This window comes from Aphelocoma coerulescens, unplaced genomic scaffold (assembly GCF_041296385.1).
Source record: "Aphelocoma coerulescens isolate FSJ_1873_10779 unplaced genomic scaffold, UR_Acoe_1.0 HiC_scaffold_143, whole genome shotgun sequence".
NCBI classification, from domain to species: Eukaryota; Metazoa; Chordata; class Aves; order Passeriformes; family Corvidae; genus Aphelocoma; species Aphelocoma coerulescens.
This window is the reverse complement of record NW_027183494.1, coordinates 195,571-213,414: the sequence shown is the minus strand read 5'-3', so window position 1 is coordinate 213,414 and position 17,844 is coordinate 195,571. Positions and strand designations below refer to the sequence as shown.

Sequence of the window (17,844 nt, the reverse complement as noted above, 5' to 3'; positions counted from 1 at the left end):
TGTGACACCCAGGTGACACCCAGGTGTCCCAGGTGCCCCAGGTGCCCCAGGTGTCCCAGGTGACACCCAGGTGACACCCAGGTGACACCCAGGTGTCCCAGGTGCCCCAGGTGCCCCAGGTGCCCCAGGTGTCCCAGATGACACCCAGATGACACCCAGGTGTCCCAGGTGACACCCAGGTGACACCCAGATGACACCCAGGTGACACCCAGGTGTCCCAGGTGACACCCAGGTGTCCCAGGTGCCCCAGGTGTCCCAGGTGACACCCAGGTGTCCCAGGTGCCCCAGGTGTCCCAGGTGCCCCAGGTGCCCCAGGTGCCCCAGGTGTCCCAGGTGACACCCAGATGACACCCAGGTGTCCCAGGTGACACCCAGGTGACACCGAGCTGTCCCCAGACGCTGTGGGTGGAGGTGACGTCCCCGCGGCCCCTGGGGACCCTCCTGCGGCTCCGGCTGCACAAGGAGCCGCTGCTGTCCCTCGTCCCCGACCGCTGGTTCTGCGCCACCGTCACCGTCACCGGGCCCCACCCTGGGGACAGCGGCCACAGCGGCCACGAGGACGGGCCCGTGGCCACCTTCCCGTGTCACCGCTGGCTGGACAGCGGCGACCTGGAGCTGCGGGAGGGGACAGGTACGGGGACACTTGGGGACGTGGCCCCAGTAGCCCCTCCTGTGTCCCCACAATGTCCCCACAATGTCCCCACAATGTCCCCAATGTCCCCAATCCCCCAATGTCCCCAAGGTCCCCACAATGTCCCCAATGTCCTCCAATGTCCCCCCAATGTCCCCAATGTCCTCAATGTCCCCAATGTCCCCCCAATGTCCCCCCAATGTCCCCAATGTCCCCAATCCCCCAATGTCCTCACAATGTCCCCACAATGTCCCCCAATGTCCCAATGCCCCCCCCAATCCCCCAATGTCCCCAAGGTCCCCCAATGTCCCCAATCCCCCAATGTCCCCAAGGTCCCCACAATGTCCCCAATGTCCTCCAATGTCCCCCCAATGTCCCCAAGGTCCCCAATCCCCCAATGTCCCCCCAATGTCCCCAATGTCCCCAAGGTCCCCACAATGTCCCCAATCCCCCAATGTCCCCAAGGTCCCCACAATGTCCCCAATGTCCTCCAATGTCCCCCCAATGTCCCCAAGGTCCCCAATCCCCCAATGTCCCCCCAATGTCCCCAATGTCCCCAATCCCCCAATGTCCCCCCAATATCCCCAAGGTCCCCACAATGTCCCCAAGGTCCCCAATCCCCCAATGTCCCCAAGGTCCCCACAATGTCCCCAATGTCCTCCAATGTCCCCCCAATGTCCCCAAGGTCCCCAATCCCCCAATGTCCCCACAATGTCCCCAATGTCCCCAATCCCCCAATGTCCCCAATGTCCCCAATCCCCCAATGTCCCCCCAATATCCCCAAGGTCCCCACAATGTCCCCAAGGTCCCCAATCCCCCAATGTCCCCCAGTCCCCCAATGTCCCCCCAATGTCCTCAATGTCCCCAAGGTCCCCCAAGGTTTTCCTGTGTCCCCCAGGTCCTCTCTGTCCCCGAGGTCCCCCAATGTCTCCAATGTCCCCAATATCCCCCCCAATGTCCCCAAGGTCCCAAGATCTCCCAAGGTCCTCCCGTGTCCCCCCAGTGTCCCCAATGTCCCCCCAATCCCCCAATGTCCCCCCCAATGTCTACAATGTCCCTGAGGTCCCCCAAAGTCCTCCAATGTCCCCCCAGTGTCCCCAGTGTCCCCAGTGTCCCCAATGTCCCCCCAATCCCCCAATGTCCCCAAGGTCCCCAAGGTCCTCCCATGTCCCCCCAGTATCCCCAGTGTCCCCAATGTCCCCAGTGTCCCCAATGTCCCCCCAATGTCCCCAGCCCGGACCCCCCGTGAGGCCGCTCGGGAGCCGCAGCTGCTGCAGCAGCGCCAGGAGGAGCGGAGGGAGCGCAAGGAGGCCTTTCAGTGCGAACTGGGGGAACTGGGAGGGACTGGGAGGGGACTGGAGGGGACTGGGAGGGACTGGAGGGGACTGGGAGGGAACTGGGGGAAATGGAGGGGATTGGGAGGGCACTGGGGGGGGGGAGGGAGGGGACTGGGAGGGAACTGGGGGGGGAATGGAGGGGACTGGGGGGGAATGGAGGGGACTGGGAGCACTGGGAGGGACTGGGAGGGGACCGGGTGGTCAGTGGTGGTCAGTGCTGGTCCGTGCTGGTCACTGGCAATCACTGGTGGGCACCAGGTGGGCACTGGTGATCCCTGGGGCAGTCACTGGTGGTTACTGGGGAGCACTGGGAGGTGACCGGCAGGGGGTGGTCCCTGGTGGTCACTGCTGGTCAGTGGTGTCCCTGTCCCCAGGTGGGCTCCCTACGCCCCGGGGTGGCCGTGGTGCCTGCGGGCGCTGCCCCCGTCCCTGTGCCCGTGGCCGCCCCCGCCCGCGTCCCCGGCGACGACGTCACCGCCGCCCGAGCCCCTGTCGATGACGTCACCGGCGCCGATGACGTCACCGGGGCCAGCCCCCGAGCTGTCGCCCACCCTGAGCTACCCCCTCGCCCACCGCGCCCAGATCGCCGCCCGCGCTGGCGCTGCGTCGGTGACACCGCGGGGACGGAGGGGACGGAGGGAGCATTGAGGGTCACTGGGGGACATTGAGGGCCATTGGGGGGGCATTGAGGGTCATCGAGGGTCATTGAGGGTCATTGGGGGTCATTGAGGGTCATTGGGGGTCACTGAGGGTCATTGAGGGTCATTGAAGGCCATCAGGGGTCATTGAGGGTCATTGAGGGTCATTGAGGGCCATCAGGGGTCATTGAGGGTCATTGAAGGCCATCGGGGGCATTGAGGGACATCAGGGGTCATTGAGGGTCACTGGGGGTCATTGAGGGTCATTGAAGGCCATCAGGGGTCATTGGGGGTCATTGAGAGTCACTGGGGGGCATTGAGGGTCACTGGGGGTCACTGAGGGTCATTGAAGGCCATCAGGGGTCATTGGGGGTCATTGAGGGTCACTGGGGGGCATTAAAGGCCATTGGGGGCCATTGAGGGCCATCAGGGAGCACTGAGGGTCATTGAGGGACATCAGGGGTCATTGAGGGCCATCGGGGGGCATTGAGGGTCATTGAGGGCCAGCAGGGGACATTGAGGGCCATCGGGGGGCATTGAGGGTCATTGAGGGCCATCAGGAGGCATTGAGGGTCACTGGAGGTCATCAGGGGGCATTGAGGGTCACTGGGGGGTATTGAGGGCCATCAAGGGCCAGCAGGGGGCATTGAGGGCCATCGGGGGGCATTAAGGGTCATTGAAGGCCATCAGGGGTCATCGGGAGGCATTGAGGGTCATCGGGAGGCATTGAGGGTCATTGAGGGCCTTCAGGGGTCATTGAGGGTCATCGGGGGGCATTGAGGGTCACTGGAGGTCATCGGGGGGCATTGAGGGTCATCAGGGGACATTGAGGGTCATTGAGGGCCATCAGGGGGCGTTGAGGGTCACTGGAGGTCATCGGGGGCATTGAGGGTCATGGGGGGCATTGAGGGCCATCAAGGGCCAGCAGGGGGCATTGAGGGCCATCAGGGGTCATCGGGGGGCATTGAGGGCCATCAAGGGCCAGCAGGGGTCATTGAGGGTCATCAGGGGTCATCGGGGGGCATTGAGGGCCATCAAGGGCCAGCAGGGGTCATTGAGGGTCATCAGGGGTCATCGGGGGGCATTGAGGGCCATCAGGGGGCATTGAGGGTCACTGGAGGTCATTAGGGGTCATTGAGGGTCATTGGGGGTCATTGAGGGTCATCGGGGGGCATTGAGGGTCATTGAGGGTCAACAGGGGTCATTGAGAGCCATCGGGGGGCATTGAGGGTCACTGAGGGCCATCAGGGGGCATTGGAGGGCATTGAGGGTCATCAGGGGTCATTGAGAGTCATCGGGGGGCATTGAGGGTCATCAAAGGCCATGAGGGCCATTGAGGGTCACTGGGGGTCATCAGGGGTCATTGAGGACCACCAAGGGTCCCTCAGGGTCATCAAAGGTCCCCAAGGGCCATTGAGAGTCATCAAGGGTCATCAAGGGTCATCAAGGGTCATCGAGGGTCTCCAAGGGTCATCGAGGGTCATCAAGGGTCCCCAAGGGTCATCGAGGGTCTCCAAGGGTCATCAAGGGTCCCCAAGGGTCATCGGGGGTCTCCAAGAGTCATCAAGGGTCATTATAGGGTCCCCAAGGGTCATCGAAGGTCCCCAAGGGTCATTGAGGGTCTCCAAGGGTCATCGAGGGACCCTGAGGGTCATCAAGGGTCCCCAAGGGTCATCGAGGGTCCCGGCCGGCCCCACCCATCTCTTTGTCCTTGGGTGTCCCCATGTCCCCACCCTTCTGTGTCCCTTCTCCATCCCCACATCCCCCACGGCCCTTCGTGTCCCCTCACAGCCCAATGGCCCCCAAGTGTCCCCAGTAACATCCCCAATGTCCCCAATGTCCCCAATGTCCCCAGTGTCCCCAGTGTCCCCAGTGTCCCCAGTGTCCCCAGTAACGTCCCCAATGTCCCCAGTGTCCCCAGTGTCCCCAATAATGTCCCCAGTGTCCCCAGTAACATCCCCAATGTCCCCAGTGTCCCCAATAATGTCCCCAGTGTCCCCCGATGTCCCCAGTGTCCCCAATTCCCCCCAGTGTCCCCAGTAATGTCCCCAACATCCCCAGTGTCCCCAGTAACGTCCCTGATGTCCCCAGTGTCCCCAATAACGTCCCCGATGTCCCCCCAGTGTCCCCAGTGTCCCCCCAGTGTCCCCAGTAACGTCCCCGATGTCCCCCCAGTGTCCCCAATGTCCCCAATGTCCCCAGTGTCCCGTGTCCCCAGTAATGTCCCCGATGTCCCCCCAGTGTCCCCAGTATCCCCCCAGTGTCCCCAGTAACGTCCCCGATGTCCTCCCAGCCAGATCCGGATCCGGCTCCGGGGGCTCCGTTCCGGGGGGTCCTGGAGCAGCTTCGGGGACGTCCGGGAGGCGCTCGAGGGTCCCGGGACCCCCATCAGCGGTGGGTGCCCCTCCCCCCCCGGGGGGACATCGGGGACACCGGGGGGGGACACGGGGGGACCCCGAGGTGTCCCCAGAGTTTGGGGGTTCCCAGGGGGGACACGGGGGGACCCCGAGGGTCCCCAGAGTTTGGGGGTTCCCAGGGGGACACGGGGGGACCCCGAGGGTCCCCAGAGTTTGGGGGTTCCCAGGGGGGACACGGGGGGGACCTGGGGGGTCCCCAGAGTTTGGGGGTTCCCAGAGGGGACACGGGGGGACCCCGAGGTGTCCCCAGAGTTTGGGGGTTCCCAGGGGGGACACGGGGGGACCCCGAGGGTCCCCAGAGTTTGGGGGTTCCCAGGGGGGACACGGGGGGGACCTGGGGGGTCCCGAGGAGTTTGGGGGGGACCCAGGGAGATCTCAGGGATTTGGGGGTGGTCCCAGGAGTTTGGGGGGTCCTGGGGGTCCCAAGAGGGATATGGGGGGGGGGGGGGCCAGGAATCCCAAGGTGTCCCCGAGGTGTCCCCAAGTGTCCCCCAGGTGTCCCCAGGTGTCCCCAAGGTGTCCCCGAGGTGTCCCCAAGTGTCCCTGAGGTGTCCCCAAGGTGTCCCCGAGGTGTCCCTGATCTGTCCCCCAGGTGTCCCCAGGTGTCCCCCAGGTGTCCCCAAGTGTCCCTGACGTGTCCCCAGGTGTCCCCAAGTGTCCCTGAGGTGTCTCCAGGTGTCCCTGAGGTGTCCCTGAAGTGTCCCCAGGTATCCCTGAGGTGTCCCCAAGTGCCCCCAAGTGTCCCTGGGGTGTCCCCAGGTGTCCCTGAGGTGTCCCTGAGGTGTCCCCAGGTATCCCCAAGGTGTCCTCAGGTGTCCCTGATCTGTCTCCAAGTGTCCCCCAGGTGTCCCCAAGTGTCCCCGAGGTGCCCCCAAGTGTCCCCAAGTGTCCTCCAGGTGCCCCCAAGGGTCACTGAAGTGTCCCCAAATGTCCCTGAGGTGTCCCCAGGTGTCCCCAAGTGTCCCCGAGGTGTCCCTGAGGTGCCCCCAGGTGTCCCTGATCTGTCCCCAAGTGTCTCCAGGTGTCCCCAGGTGTCCCCAAGGTGTCCCCAAGTGTCCCCAAGTGTCCCCAAGTGTCCCTGAGGTGTCCCCAGGTGTCCCCAAGGTGTCCCCAAGTGCCCCCAAGTGTCCCCGAGGTGTCCCTGAGGTGTCCCCCAGGTGCCCCCAAGTGTCCTTGAGGTGTCCCCAGGTATCCCTGAGGTGCCCCCAAGTGTACCTGGGGTGTCCCCAGCTGTCCCTGAAGTGTCCCTAATCTGTCCCCAAGTGTCTCCAGCTGTCCCTGAGGTGCCCCCAGGTGTCCCCAAGTATCCCCAAGGTGTCCCCAGGTGTCCCTGAGGTGTCCCCAGATGTCCTCAGCTGTCCCCAGCTGTCCCCAGCTGTCCCTAAGGTGTCCCTGAGGTGTCCCCAGGTGTCCCCAAGGTGTCCTCAGGTGTCCCTGATCTGTCCCCAAATGTCCCTGAGGTGTCCCCAGGTGTCCCTGATCTGTCTCCAAGTGTCCCCCAGGTGTCCCCAAGTGTCCCCGAGGTGCCCCCAAGTGTCCTCCAGGTACCCCCAAGGGTCCCTGAAGTGTCCCCAAATGTCCCTGAGGTGTCCCCAGGTGTCCCCAAGTGTCCCCGAGGTGTCCCTGAGGTGCCCCCAGGTGTCCCTGAGGTGTCCCCAAGTGTCCCCAGGTGTCCCCAAGTGTCCCCGAGGTGTCCCTGAGGTGCCCCCAGGTGTCCCTGATCTGTCCCCAAGTGTCTCCAGGTGTCCCCAAGTGTCCCCCAAGTGTCCCCAGCTGTCCCTGAGGTGCCCCTGAGGTGTCCCTGAGGTGTCCCCAAGTGTCCCCCAGGTGCCCCCAGGTGCCCCCAGGTGCCCCCAGGTGTCCCCAAGTGTCCCCCAGGTGTCCCCCAGGTGCCCCCAGGTGCCCCCAGGTGCCCCCAGGTGTCCCCAAGTGCCCCCAGGTGCCCCCAGGTGCCCCCAGGTGTCCCCAAGTGTCCCCGTGCCCCCCAGAGTACGTGGTGCAGCACTGGCAGGAGGACGCGTTTTTCGGGGAGCAGTTCCTGAGCGGGGTGAACCCCGTCCTGCTGCGCCGCTGCCCCCGCCTGCCCCCCAACTTCCCTGTCACCCCCCCGATGGTGGCCCCCAGCCTCGGCCCCGGCACCTCCCTGGACAGGGAGATGGAGGTGAGCGACCCCCGGCACCCCAAAAAACCCCCCAAAAAAAACCCAAAACGCCCAAACCCCCAAAAAAAACCCCAAACCCCCAAAAATCCCCCAAAACCGCAAAAAAAACCTAAAAAACCCCCAAAAAAACCCAAACCCCCCAAAAAACCCCTAAAACCCCCCCAAAAAAACCCCAAAAAACCCCAAAACCCCAAAACCCCCCCAAAAACCCCCAAAAACCCTAAAAAACAAAAAAAAACCCAAAAAACCAAAAACCCCCAAAAAACCCCCAAAAAAACCAAAAAACCCAAAAACCCCAAAAACCGCAAAAAAACCAAAATCCCCAAAACCCCCAAAACCCCCCAAAAAACCCCAAAAACCCCCCAAAAACCCCCCAAAACCCCAAAAAACAAACAAAAAAAACCCCAAAAAAACCCCAAAACCCCAGGAAAACCCACTAAACCCCCCCAAAAACCAAAAAAAACCCTCAAAAACCCCAAAATCCCCCCAAACCCCCAAAACACCGTTTTTTTGGGGGTGTCTGGGTGGGTTTCCCTGGGGTTCCCATTTTTGGGGGGTGTCGGGGGGGGTTTCCCGGGGGTTCCCATTTTTGGGGGCTGTCTGGGGGGTTTTCCCGGGAGTTCCCATTTTTGGGGTGTGTCTGGGGGGGGTTTCCCATTTTTGGGGGGTGTCTCGGGGGATTCCCATTTTTTGGGGGTGTCTGGGGGGGTTCCCATTTCTGGGGGGTCTCTGGGGGGGGTTTCCCGGGCGTTCCCATTTTTGGGGTGTGTCTGGGGGGGATTCCCATTTTTGGGGTGTGTCTGGGCAGGGGTCCCAGCTCTCCAAGCCGGATCTGGGCAGGGTGTTTGGGGGATGGGGAGGGGTTTCCCGATGGTTCCCTTTGGTTTTTTTTTTTTTTTGTGGGTGGGGGTCTCCCCCTTCCCCCGCCGGGGGGCGGGGTGGGTCTCGCCCTTGCCGGGGGTCTCAGGGGGTCTGGGGGCGCAGGGCGGGCGCCTCTTCCTGGCCGATTACGCGCTGCTCGAGGGGCTCCCCACGGGGGACATCGGGGGTCACCCCCAGTTCGTGGCCGCACCCCTCTGCCTGCTCTGGCTCAGCCCCCGCGGCCGCCTCCTGCCCGTGGCCATCCAGGTACGGCCCCGGCTGCCCCCCAAAATGTCCCCGACGGGACCCTCCCTGGCCCCAGGTGTCCCCAGGGTGTCCCCGAGGTGTCCCCAAGGTGTCCCCAAGGTGTCCCCAGAGTGTCCCCTGCACCCCGTGTCCATCCAGGTGTCCCCAAGGTGTCCCCAAGGTGTCCCCTGTACCCCGTGTCCTCCAAGGTGTCCTCCAGGTGTCCCCAGGGTGTCCCCAAGGTGTCCCCAAGGTGTCCCCAGGGTGTCCCAAGGTGTCCCCAAGGTGTCCCCAGGGTGTCCCCTGTACCCCGTGTCCTCTAGGAGTCCTCCAGGTGTCCCCAAGGTGTCCCCAAGGTGTCCCCTGTACCCCATGTCCCTCCAGGTGTCCTCCAGGTGTCCTCCAGGTGTCCTCCAGGTGTCCCCTGCACCCTGTGTCCCTCCAGGTGTCCTCTAGGTGTCCCTCCAGGTGTCCCCAAGGTGTCTCCAAGGTGTCCCCTGTACCCCATATCCTCCAGGTGTCCCATGTCCCCCTGGTCCCCATGTCCCCAAGGTGTCCCCAGGGTGTCCCCAAGGTGTCCCCAGGGTGTCCCCAAGGTGTCCTCTGTCCCCCATGTCCCCCAGATCACCCTGGTGCCCCATGTCCCTCATGTCCCCTCAGCTCCCCCCCCCCCACCCCAGGGTGTCCCCAAGCCACCCCCTGTCCCCCATGTCCCCAAGATGTCCCGTATGTCCCCCATGTCCCCACTGACCCCGCATGTCCCACATGTCCGTCTGTCCGTGCCCACCTGTCCCCTGCTGAGCCCCCATGACCCCACATCCCCCTGGTGTCCCCCATGTCCCCAAGGTGTCCCCCTGTCCCCCCCTGACCCCCCATGACCCCACAACCCCCTGGTGTCCCCCATGTCCCCAAGGTGTCCCCTCCTGACCCCCCATGACCCCACATCCCCTTGGTGTCCCCCATGTCCCCAAGGTGTCCCCCTGTCCCCCCCTGACCCCCCATGACCCCACAACCCCCTGGTGTCCCCCATGTCCCCAAGGTGTCCCCTCCTGACCCCCCATGACCCCACATCCCCCTGGTGTCCCCCATGTCCCCTCAGTGTCCCCCCCTGACCCCCCCTGACCCCCATGACCCCACATCCCCCTGGTGTCCCCCATGTCCCCTCAGTGTCCCCCTGTCCCCCCCTGACCCCCCATGACCCCACATCCCCCTGGTGTCCCCTCGGTGTCCCCTCAGTGTCCCCCCCTGACCCCCCATGACCCCACATCCCCTTGGTGTCCCCCATGTCCCCTCAGTGTCCCCCACTGACCCCCCATGACCCCACGACCCCCTGGTGTCCCCCATGTCCCCAAGGTGTCCCCCGCTGACCCCAATGACCCCAATGACCCCACATCCCCCTGGTGTCCCCCATGTCCCCTCAGTGTCCCCCTGTCCCCCCCGACCCCCCATGACCCCACATCCCCCTGGTGTCCCCTCGGTGTCCCCTCAGTGTCCCCCTGTCCCCCCCTGACCCCCCATGACCCCACATCCCCCTGGTGTCCCCCATGTCCCCAAGGTGTCCCCCCCTGACCCCCCATGACCCCACATCCCCTTGGTGTCCCCCATGTCCCCTCAGTGTCCCCCACTGACCCCCCATGACCCCACGACCCCCTGGTGTCCCCCATGTCCCCAAGGTGTCCCCCCCTGACCCCCCATGACCCCACATCCCCCTGGTGTCCCCCATGTCCCCTCAGTGTCCCCCCCTCTGACCCCCGCTGTCCCCCACAGCTGTCACAGCACCCCGGGCCGGGGTCCCCGATCTTTGTGCCGGGGGGGCAGGGGTGGGCACTGGCCAAGCTGTGGGTGAGGGGTGCCCACTTCCTCCTGCACGAGGCGGTCACTCACCTGCTGCACAGCCACTTCCTGGCCGAGGCCTTCGCCGTGGCCACCCAGCGCCTGCCGGCCGCCCACCCCGTGCACCAGGTAACCCCGAAATAACCCAGCGGGAGCCCAAAAGCTGCACCCCGACCCCAAAAAATGCACCCTGATCCCAAAAAATGCACCCCGAAATCCCTGACCCAAAAACTGCACCCCGACCCCAAAAAATGCACCCTGATCCCAAAAAATGCACCCCGAAATCCCCACCCCAAAACTGCACCCTGATCCCAAAAAAATGCACCCTGAAACCCCTGACCCAAAAACTGCACCCTGACCCAAAAACTGCACCCTGATCCCAAAAAAATGCACCCCGAAATCCCCACCCCAAAACTGCACCCCGACCCCAAAAAATGCACCCTGAAATCCCCACCCCAAAATTGCACCCTGACCCAAAAAAATGCACCCTGACCCCAAACCTGCACCCTGAACCCCAAAACCTGCACCCTGACCCCAAAAACTGCACCTTGACCCCAAAAAATGCACCCTAAAATCACCACCCCAAAACCTGCACCCTAACCCCAAAACTGCACCTCGACCCCAAAACTGCACCTCGACCCCAAAACTGCACCCTGACCCCAAAAACTGCACCCTGACCCCAAAACTGCACCCCGAAATCCCCACCCCAAAATCTGCACCTTGGAACCGCACCAAATACCCAAACCAGACCCAAAATACGCACGTCAATGTCCCCAGTGTCCCCAATATTCCCATGGTGTCCCCCACGTCCCCGATGTCCCCAACGTCCCCATGGGTTCCTAATGTCCTCGATGTCCCCAATGTCCCCAATGTCCCCACGATGTCCCCGATGTCCCCAATGTCCCCATGGTGTCTCCAATGTCCCCGATGTCCCCATGGTGTCCCTGATGTCCCTGATGTCCCCAATGTCCCCATGGTGCCCCCATGGTGTCCCCATGGTGTCCCCGATGTCCCCATGGTGTCCCCAATGTCCCCAATGTTCCCATGGTGTCCCCGATGTCCCCGATGTCCCCATGGTGTCCCCAATGTCCCCATGGTGTCCCCATGGTGTCCCCGATGTCCCCAATGTCCCCATGGTGTCCCCAATGTCCCCATGGGTTCCTAATGTCCTCGATATCCCCATGGTGTCCCCATTGTCCCCATGTCCCCAATGTCCCTGATGTCCCTGATGTCCCCACAGTGTCCTCGATGTTCCCATGGTGTCCCCGATGTCCCCATGGTGTCCCCATGGTGTCCCCATGGTGTCCCCGATGTCCCCAATGTCCCCATGGTGTCCCCAATGTCCCCATGGTGTCCCCATGGTGTCCCCGATGTCCCCAATGTCCCCATGGTGTCCCCAATGTCCCCATGGTGTCCCCATGGTGTCCCCAATGTCCCCAATGTTCCCATGGTGTCCCCGATGTCCCCATGGTGTCCCCATGGTGTTCCCGATGTCCCCAGTGTCCCCATGGTGCTCCCATGATGTCCCCAATGTCCCCAATGTCCCCATGGTGTCCCCATGGTGTCCCCATGGTGTCCCCATGGTGTCCCGAATGTCCCCATGGTGTCCCCATGGTGTCCCCAATGTCCTTGATGTCCCTGATGTCCCCATGGTGTCCCCACGGTGTCCCCGATGTCCCCATGGTGTCCCCGATGTCCCCATGGTGTCCCCAATGTCCTTGATGTCCCGGATGTCCCCATGGTGTCCCCACGGTGTCCCTGATGTCCCCATGGTGTCCCCAATGTCCCCATAGTGTCCCCATGGTGTCCCTGATGTCCCCAATGTCCCCATGGTGTCCCCATGGTGTCTCCAATGTCCCCATGGTGTCCCCATGGTGTCCCCAATGTCCCTGATGTCCCCATGGTGTCCCCGATGTCCTCGATGTCCCCATGGTGTCCCCAATGTCCCCAGCTCCTCCTCCCCCACCTGCGCTTCACCTTCCACATCAACATCCTGGCGCGGGAGACGCTGCTCAACCCCGGTGGCATCATCGACCAGGTCAGCCGGACACGCCGGTGTCACCTGGTGTCACCCGGACACCTGGGTCCCCCCCTGGTGTCACCTGGGTCCTCCTGGTGTCACCTGGACACCTGGGTCCCCCCCGGTGTCACCTGGGTCCTTCTGGGGACACTTGGACACCTGGGTCCCCCCTGGTGTCACCTGGGTCCTCCTAGGGACACCTGGACACCTGGGTCCCCCCCGGTGTCACCGGGGTCTTCTGGGGATACTTGGACACCTGGGTCCCCCCTGGTGTCACCTGGGTCCTCCTGGTGTCACCCAGACATCTGGGTCCCCCCCTCAGTGTCACCTGGGTCCTTCTGGGGACACCTGAACACCTGGGTCCCACCTCTGGTGTCACCTGGACACCTCAGTCCCTCTCAGTGTCACCCAGGTCCCCCTGGGGACATTCGAACATCTGGGTCCTCTCCTGGTGTCCCTCGCACACCCGGTTCCCCCATGGATGTGGGGACCTGGCACTGCAGGGAGGGGACACGGGGGACACTGAGGGGTGGCGATGTCCCCAGGCCACCTCGGTGGGGTGGGAGGGGACATTGATGGGTGGTGATGTCCCCAGGCCACCTCGGTGTGGTGGGAGGGGACGCTGATGGGTGGCGATGTCCCCAGGCCACCTCGGTGGGGTGGGAGGGGACGCTGAGGGGTGGCGATGTCCCCAGGCCACCTCGGTGGGGTGGGAGGGGACATTGATGGGTGGTGATGTCCCCAGGCCACTTCAGTGGGGTGGGAGGGGACATTGATGGGTGGCGATGTCCCCAGGCCACATCATGGCGATGTCCCCAGGCCACCTCGGTGGGGTGGGAGGGGAGGGGACACTGAGGGGTGGCGATGTCCCCAGGCCACCTCAGTGGGGTGGGAGGGGACACTGAGGGGTGACGATGTCCCCAGGGGACACTGAGGGGTGGCGATGTCCCCAGGCCACCTTGGTGGGGTGGGAGGGGACACTGAGGGGTGGTGATGTCCCCAGGCCACCTCAGTGGGGCGGGAGGGGACACTGAGGGGTGGCGATGTCCCCAGGCCACCTTGGTGGGGTGGGAGGGGACACTGAGGGGTGGTGATGTCCCCAGGCCACCTCGGTGGGGCAGGAGAGGACACTGAGGGGTGGTGATGTCCCCAGGCCACCGCGGTGGGGCAGGAGAGGACACTGAGGGGTGGTGATGTCCCCAGGCCACCACGGTGGGGCGGGAGGGGACACTGAGGGGTGGCGATGTCCCCAGGCCACCGCGGTGGGGCGGGAGGGGACATTGATGGGTGGCGATGTCCCCAGGCCACCTCAGTGGGGTGGGAGGGGACACTGAGGGGTGGCGATGTCCCCAGGGGACACTGATGGGTGGCGATGTCCCCAGGCCACCTTGGTGGGGTGGGAGGGGACACTGAGGGGTGGTGATGTCCCCAGGCCACCTCAGTGGGGTGGGAGGGGACACTGATGGGTGGCGATGTCCCGAGGCCACCTCAGTGGGGTGGGAGGGGACACTGAGGGGTGGTGATGTCCCCAGGCCACCTTGGTGGGGCGGGAGGGGACACTGAGGGGTGGTGATGTCCCCAGGCCACCTTGGTGGGGCGGGAGGGGACACTGAGGGGTGGTGATGTCCCCAGGGGACATTGATGGGTGGTGATGTCCCCAGGCCACCACAGTGGGGCGGGAGGGGACACTGAGGGGTGGTGATGTCCCCAGGGGACATTGATGGGTGGTGATGTCCCCAGGCCACCGCCGTGGGGCGGGAGGGGACGCTGGCGCTGGTGGCCCGGGGGACGGCGGCGCTGACGTACCGGGAGCTGTGCGTCCCCGATGATGTGGAGGAGCGCGGGGTCGGGGACATCCCCGGGTACCACTACAGGGACGACGCCCTGGACATCTGGGGGGCCATCGAGAGGTGGGGGACAGCGGGGAGGGGACAGGGAGAGGGGGATGGTGGGGACAGCGGGGACATGGAGAGGGGGATGGTGGTGACATGGAGATGGGGATGGTGGGGACAATGGGGACATGGAGATGGTGGGGAAATGGAGATGGGGATGGTGGGGACTTGGAGATGGGGATGGTGGGGACAATGGGGACATGGAGAGAGGGACAATGGGGACATGGAGATGGCAATGATGGGGACAATGGGATGGGGACGATGGGGACAATGGGATGGAATGGGATGGGGACAGTGGGGACAATGGGGACAATAGGATGGGGATGATGGGACATGGAGAGGGGAATGATGAGGACGGGAACGAGGATGAAGAGGATGGGGACAAGGGGAACATGGAGATGGGGATGATGGAGACAATGGGATTGGGATGACCGGGACAAGGAGGTGGCAATGGTGGGGACAAAGGGATGGGGACGGTGAGGACAAGGGGATGGGACAATGGGGACAATGGGATGGGGACGGTGGGATTGGGATGACAGGGGCATGGAGGTGGCAATGGTGTGGACAATGGGATGGGGACGGTGGGGACGGTGGGGACAATGGGATGGGGACGATGGGATTGGGATGACAGGGACATGGAGGTGGCAATGGTGGGGACAATGGGATGGGGATGATGGGGACGATGGGATGGGACAATGGGGACAATGGGATGAGGACGATGGGGCGACGGGATGGGACAATGGGGACAATGGGATGGGGATGATGGAGACAATGGGATTGGGATGACAGGGACCTGGCGGTGGCAATGGTGGGGACAATGGGGTGGGGACATGGAGAGAACGGGGGACAGGGAGGGGGTTGAGGGGATTGGGACAATGGGGACATGGAGATGAGAATTATGGGGACAACAGGATGGGACCCTACTGATGGGGACAGCGAGGATGGGGACAAGGACCACAGGAAGGGGACAACAGGAACGGGGCCACGGAGATGGGACATCAGCGGTGATGGGGACAGAGATGACGTTGGGTGGAGGCAGCCAGGCTGGGGACACGGGGACAGGGACCCACGCGGGGACAGGGGGGACGTGGGAGCAGCAGGCGTGGCCCTGTCCCCGTCCCCACATGTCACCGGTGTCCCCGCGGTGTCCCAGCTACGTGGAGGGGATCGTGGCACTTTTCTACGCCGAGGACAAGGACGTGGCCGAGGACGAGGAGCTGCAGGAGTGGGTGGGCGAGATCTTCACCTACGGCGTCCTGGGCAACGAGAAGACGGGTAGGGGACATGGGGGGGTGACAGGGACAATGGGGGGGCCACGGTGACATTGCGGTGATGGGTGATGGTCGTGGTTGTGGTCGTGGTTGTGGTCGTGGTCATGGTCGTGGTCATGGTCATGGTCAAGACATGGGAGGGTCCCACTCATGCCCATGGCCACGCCCCGGGCTGGTCACGTGCTGGAGGTGGTCTGTGGTGGGTGACGTCATTGTGATGGGTGACGCACCCGCGGTGGGTGACGTCATTGTGATGAGTGATGTCCCCATGGTGGGTGACGTCATTGTGATGGGTGACGCACCCGCGGTGGGTGACGTCATTGTGATGAGTGATGTCCCCGTGGTGGGTGACGTCATTGCGATGGGTGACGCACCCGCGGTGGGTGACATCATTGTGATGGGTGACACCTCCATGGTGTGTGACGTCACTGTGGTGGGTGACACCCCCCATTGGGTGACACCGCCCATTGGGTGACACCCCCTATTGGGTGACACCGCCCATTGGGTGACACCGCCCATTGGGTGACACTCCCCATTGGGTGACGCCCCCCATTGGGTGACGCCCCCCATTGGGTGACACCCCCCATTGGGTGACGCCCCCCATTGGGTGACACCCCCCATTGGGTGACACCGCCCATTAGGTGACGCCCCCCATTGGGTGACACCGCCCATTGGGTGACGCCCCCCATTGGGTGACGCCCCCTCTGTCCCCCCCCAGGTTTCCCGTCTAAGCTCTGCGGCCGCCCCGAGCTGGTCAAGTTCCTGACCATGATCATCTTCTGCTGCTCCGCCCGGCACGCGGCCGTCAACAGCGGCCAGGTGGCACCCGGGGACATCTGGGGACATCACGGGACACAGAGGGGGGGTGGCGACACCTGAACGCATCCATTGGGCTCAGCAGTAGCCACAAACCCCCTTTTGGTGGCCACAGTGGACATGAGGATGTGACAAACACTGGGTGACCCCTGTGGGACTCAGGTGACCTCTCAGTAGCCACAGTGGTCACGGGGATGTGACAACACCGGAGTGACCCCACTGGGAACTGAGTGACCTCTGTGGCACCCAGGTGACCCTCGGGGAGGTTTTGGGGTCCGGGAACCCCAACTGACCCCTCCGGTGTCCCCTCCCCCAGTACGACTACGCGGCCTGGATGCCCAACACGCCGGGGACGCTGCAGCGGCCACCGCCGGCCACCAAGGATGAGGCCACCGAGGAGCTGCTGTTGGAGACACTCCCATCCCCCGAGGCCACCGGAGCCCTCCTGGCCCTGCTGAGCGTGGTCAGCTACGAGGGAGGGGAGCCGGTGAGAGGGGACAGGGACACACGGGGGGTGGGGGGGTGGCAGGACACCCATGGGGACCCCATAACCCCTGTGGGGACCTGGTGAGGGGGGACAGGGACTTTGGGGGGGTCAGGAGCCCATTGGGGACCTGGACTTTGAGGGGACACCACGACCCCAGTGGGGACAGGGACTTTGGGGGGGTCAGGAGACCATTGGGGACCTGGGACATGAGGGGACACCACGACCCCAGTGGGGACAGAGACCTTGGGTGGGGTCAGGAGCCCATTGGGGACCTGGGACATGAGGGGACACCGTGACCCCAATGGGGACAGGGACCTTGGGAGGGGGGTCAGGCCCCCATTGGGGCCCCATTGGGGACCCGGGCTTTGAGGGGACACCACGACCCCAGTGGGGACAGAGACCTTGGGTGGGGTCAGGAGCCCATTGGGGACCTGGGACTTGGGGGGACACCATGACCCCAGTGGGGACAGGGACTTTGGGGGGGTCAGGAGCCCATTGGGGACCTGGGACTTGAGGGGACACCACGACCCCAGTGGGGACAGGGACCTTGGGAGGGGGGTCAGGACCCCATTGGGGACCTGGGCCTTGAGGGGACACCGTGACCCCAGTGGGGACAGAGACCTTGGGGGGGTTCATGACCCCACTGGTGACCCAGGTTTTGGGGTCTCCTTGATGTCCCCTGATGTCCCCTGTCCCCCCAGCGCCCGCTGGGGTCACGCTCCCAGGACCTGCTGACCGGTCCAGCCCCACGGCGCCTCCTGGACTCGTTCCGGGAGCGCCTGGCCGGGATCTCCCGGCGCATCCAGGACCGGAACGCGGCGCTGGCCCTGCCCTACCCCTACCTGGACCCCGCCTGCGTCCAGGAGAGCATCTCCATCTGAGTGTCCCCAAGGGCCACCGGGGTGTCACCAATGGCCACTGGAGTGTCATCAACGGCCACCAGAGTGTCCCCACCTGTGTCCAGGAGAGCGTCTCCATCTGAGTGTCCCCAAGGGCCACCGGGGTGTCACCAATGGCCACTGGAGTGTCATCAAGGGCCATCGGAGTGTCCCCACCTGCGTCCAGCAGAGCATCTCCATCTGAGTGTCCCCAGCGGCCACTGGGATGTCACCAACAACGTCCAGGGTGGCCCCAACCCCCCTGGACCATCCTCAACCCACCCATGGTGTCCCCAACCCTTCCCATCCCAATTTTCTCTCACCCCAAGATGTCCCCAACCCCCCCTTGGATGTCA

General features: G+C 64.1%; 1 protein-coding gene across 1 annotated transcript; it reads left to right on the top strand.

Annotated features, from left to right (window-relative positions):
* The first annotated feature begins 2,463 nt into the window (after positions 1-2,463).
* Positions 2,464-17,491, top strand: LOC138100818 (polyunsaturated fatty acid lipoxygenase ALOX15B-like). Its single transcript, XM_068998681.1, has 11 exons — positions 2,464-2,573; positions 4,900-5,000; positions 7,012-7,184; positions 8,169-8,312; positions 10,059-10,253; positions 12,076-12,162; positions 13,885-14,054; positions 15,190-15,311; positions 16,026-16,126; positions 16,440-16,610; positions 17,312-17,491. The coding sequence occupies exons 1-11, from the start codon at positions 2,464-2,466 to the stop codon at positions 17,489-17,491; spliced, it is 1,554 nt and encodes a 517-aa protein (XP_068854782.1).
* Positions 17,492-17,844: the final 353 nt, after the last annotated feature.

Excerpts from the sequence above, each read along its gene's own strand:
- LOC138100818 (XM_068998681.1), top strand. The coding sequence starts at position 2,464 with ATGACGTCACCGGCGCCGATGACGTCACCGGGGCCAGCCCCCGAGCTG. Across the intron at positions 7,185-8,168 it reads CCCTGGACAGGGAGATGGAG|GGCGGGCGCCTCTTCCTGGC; the intron begins GTGAGCGACCCC and ends CTGGGGGCGCAG. Across the intron at positions 16,127-16,439 it reads CGGCCGTCAACAGCGGCCAG|TACGACTACGCGGCCTGGAT; the intron begins GTGGCACCCGGG and ends CCCCTCCCCCAG.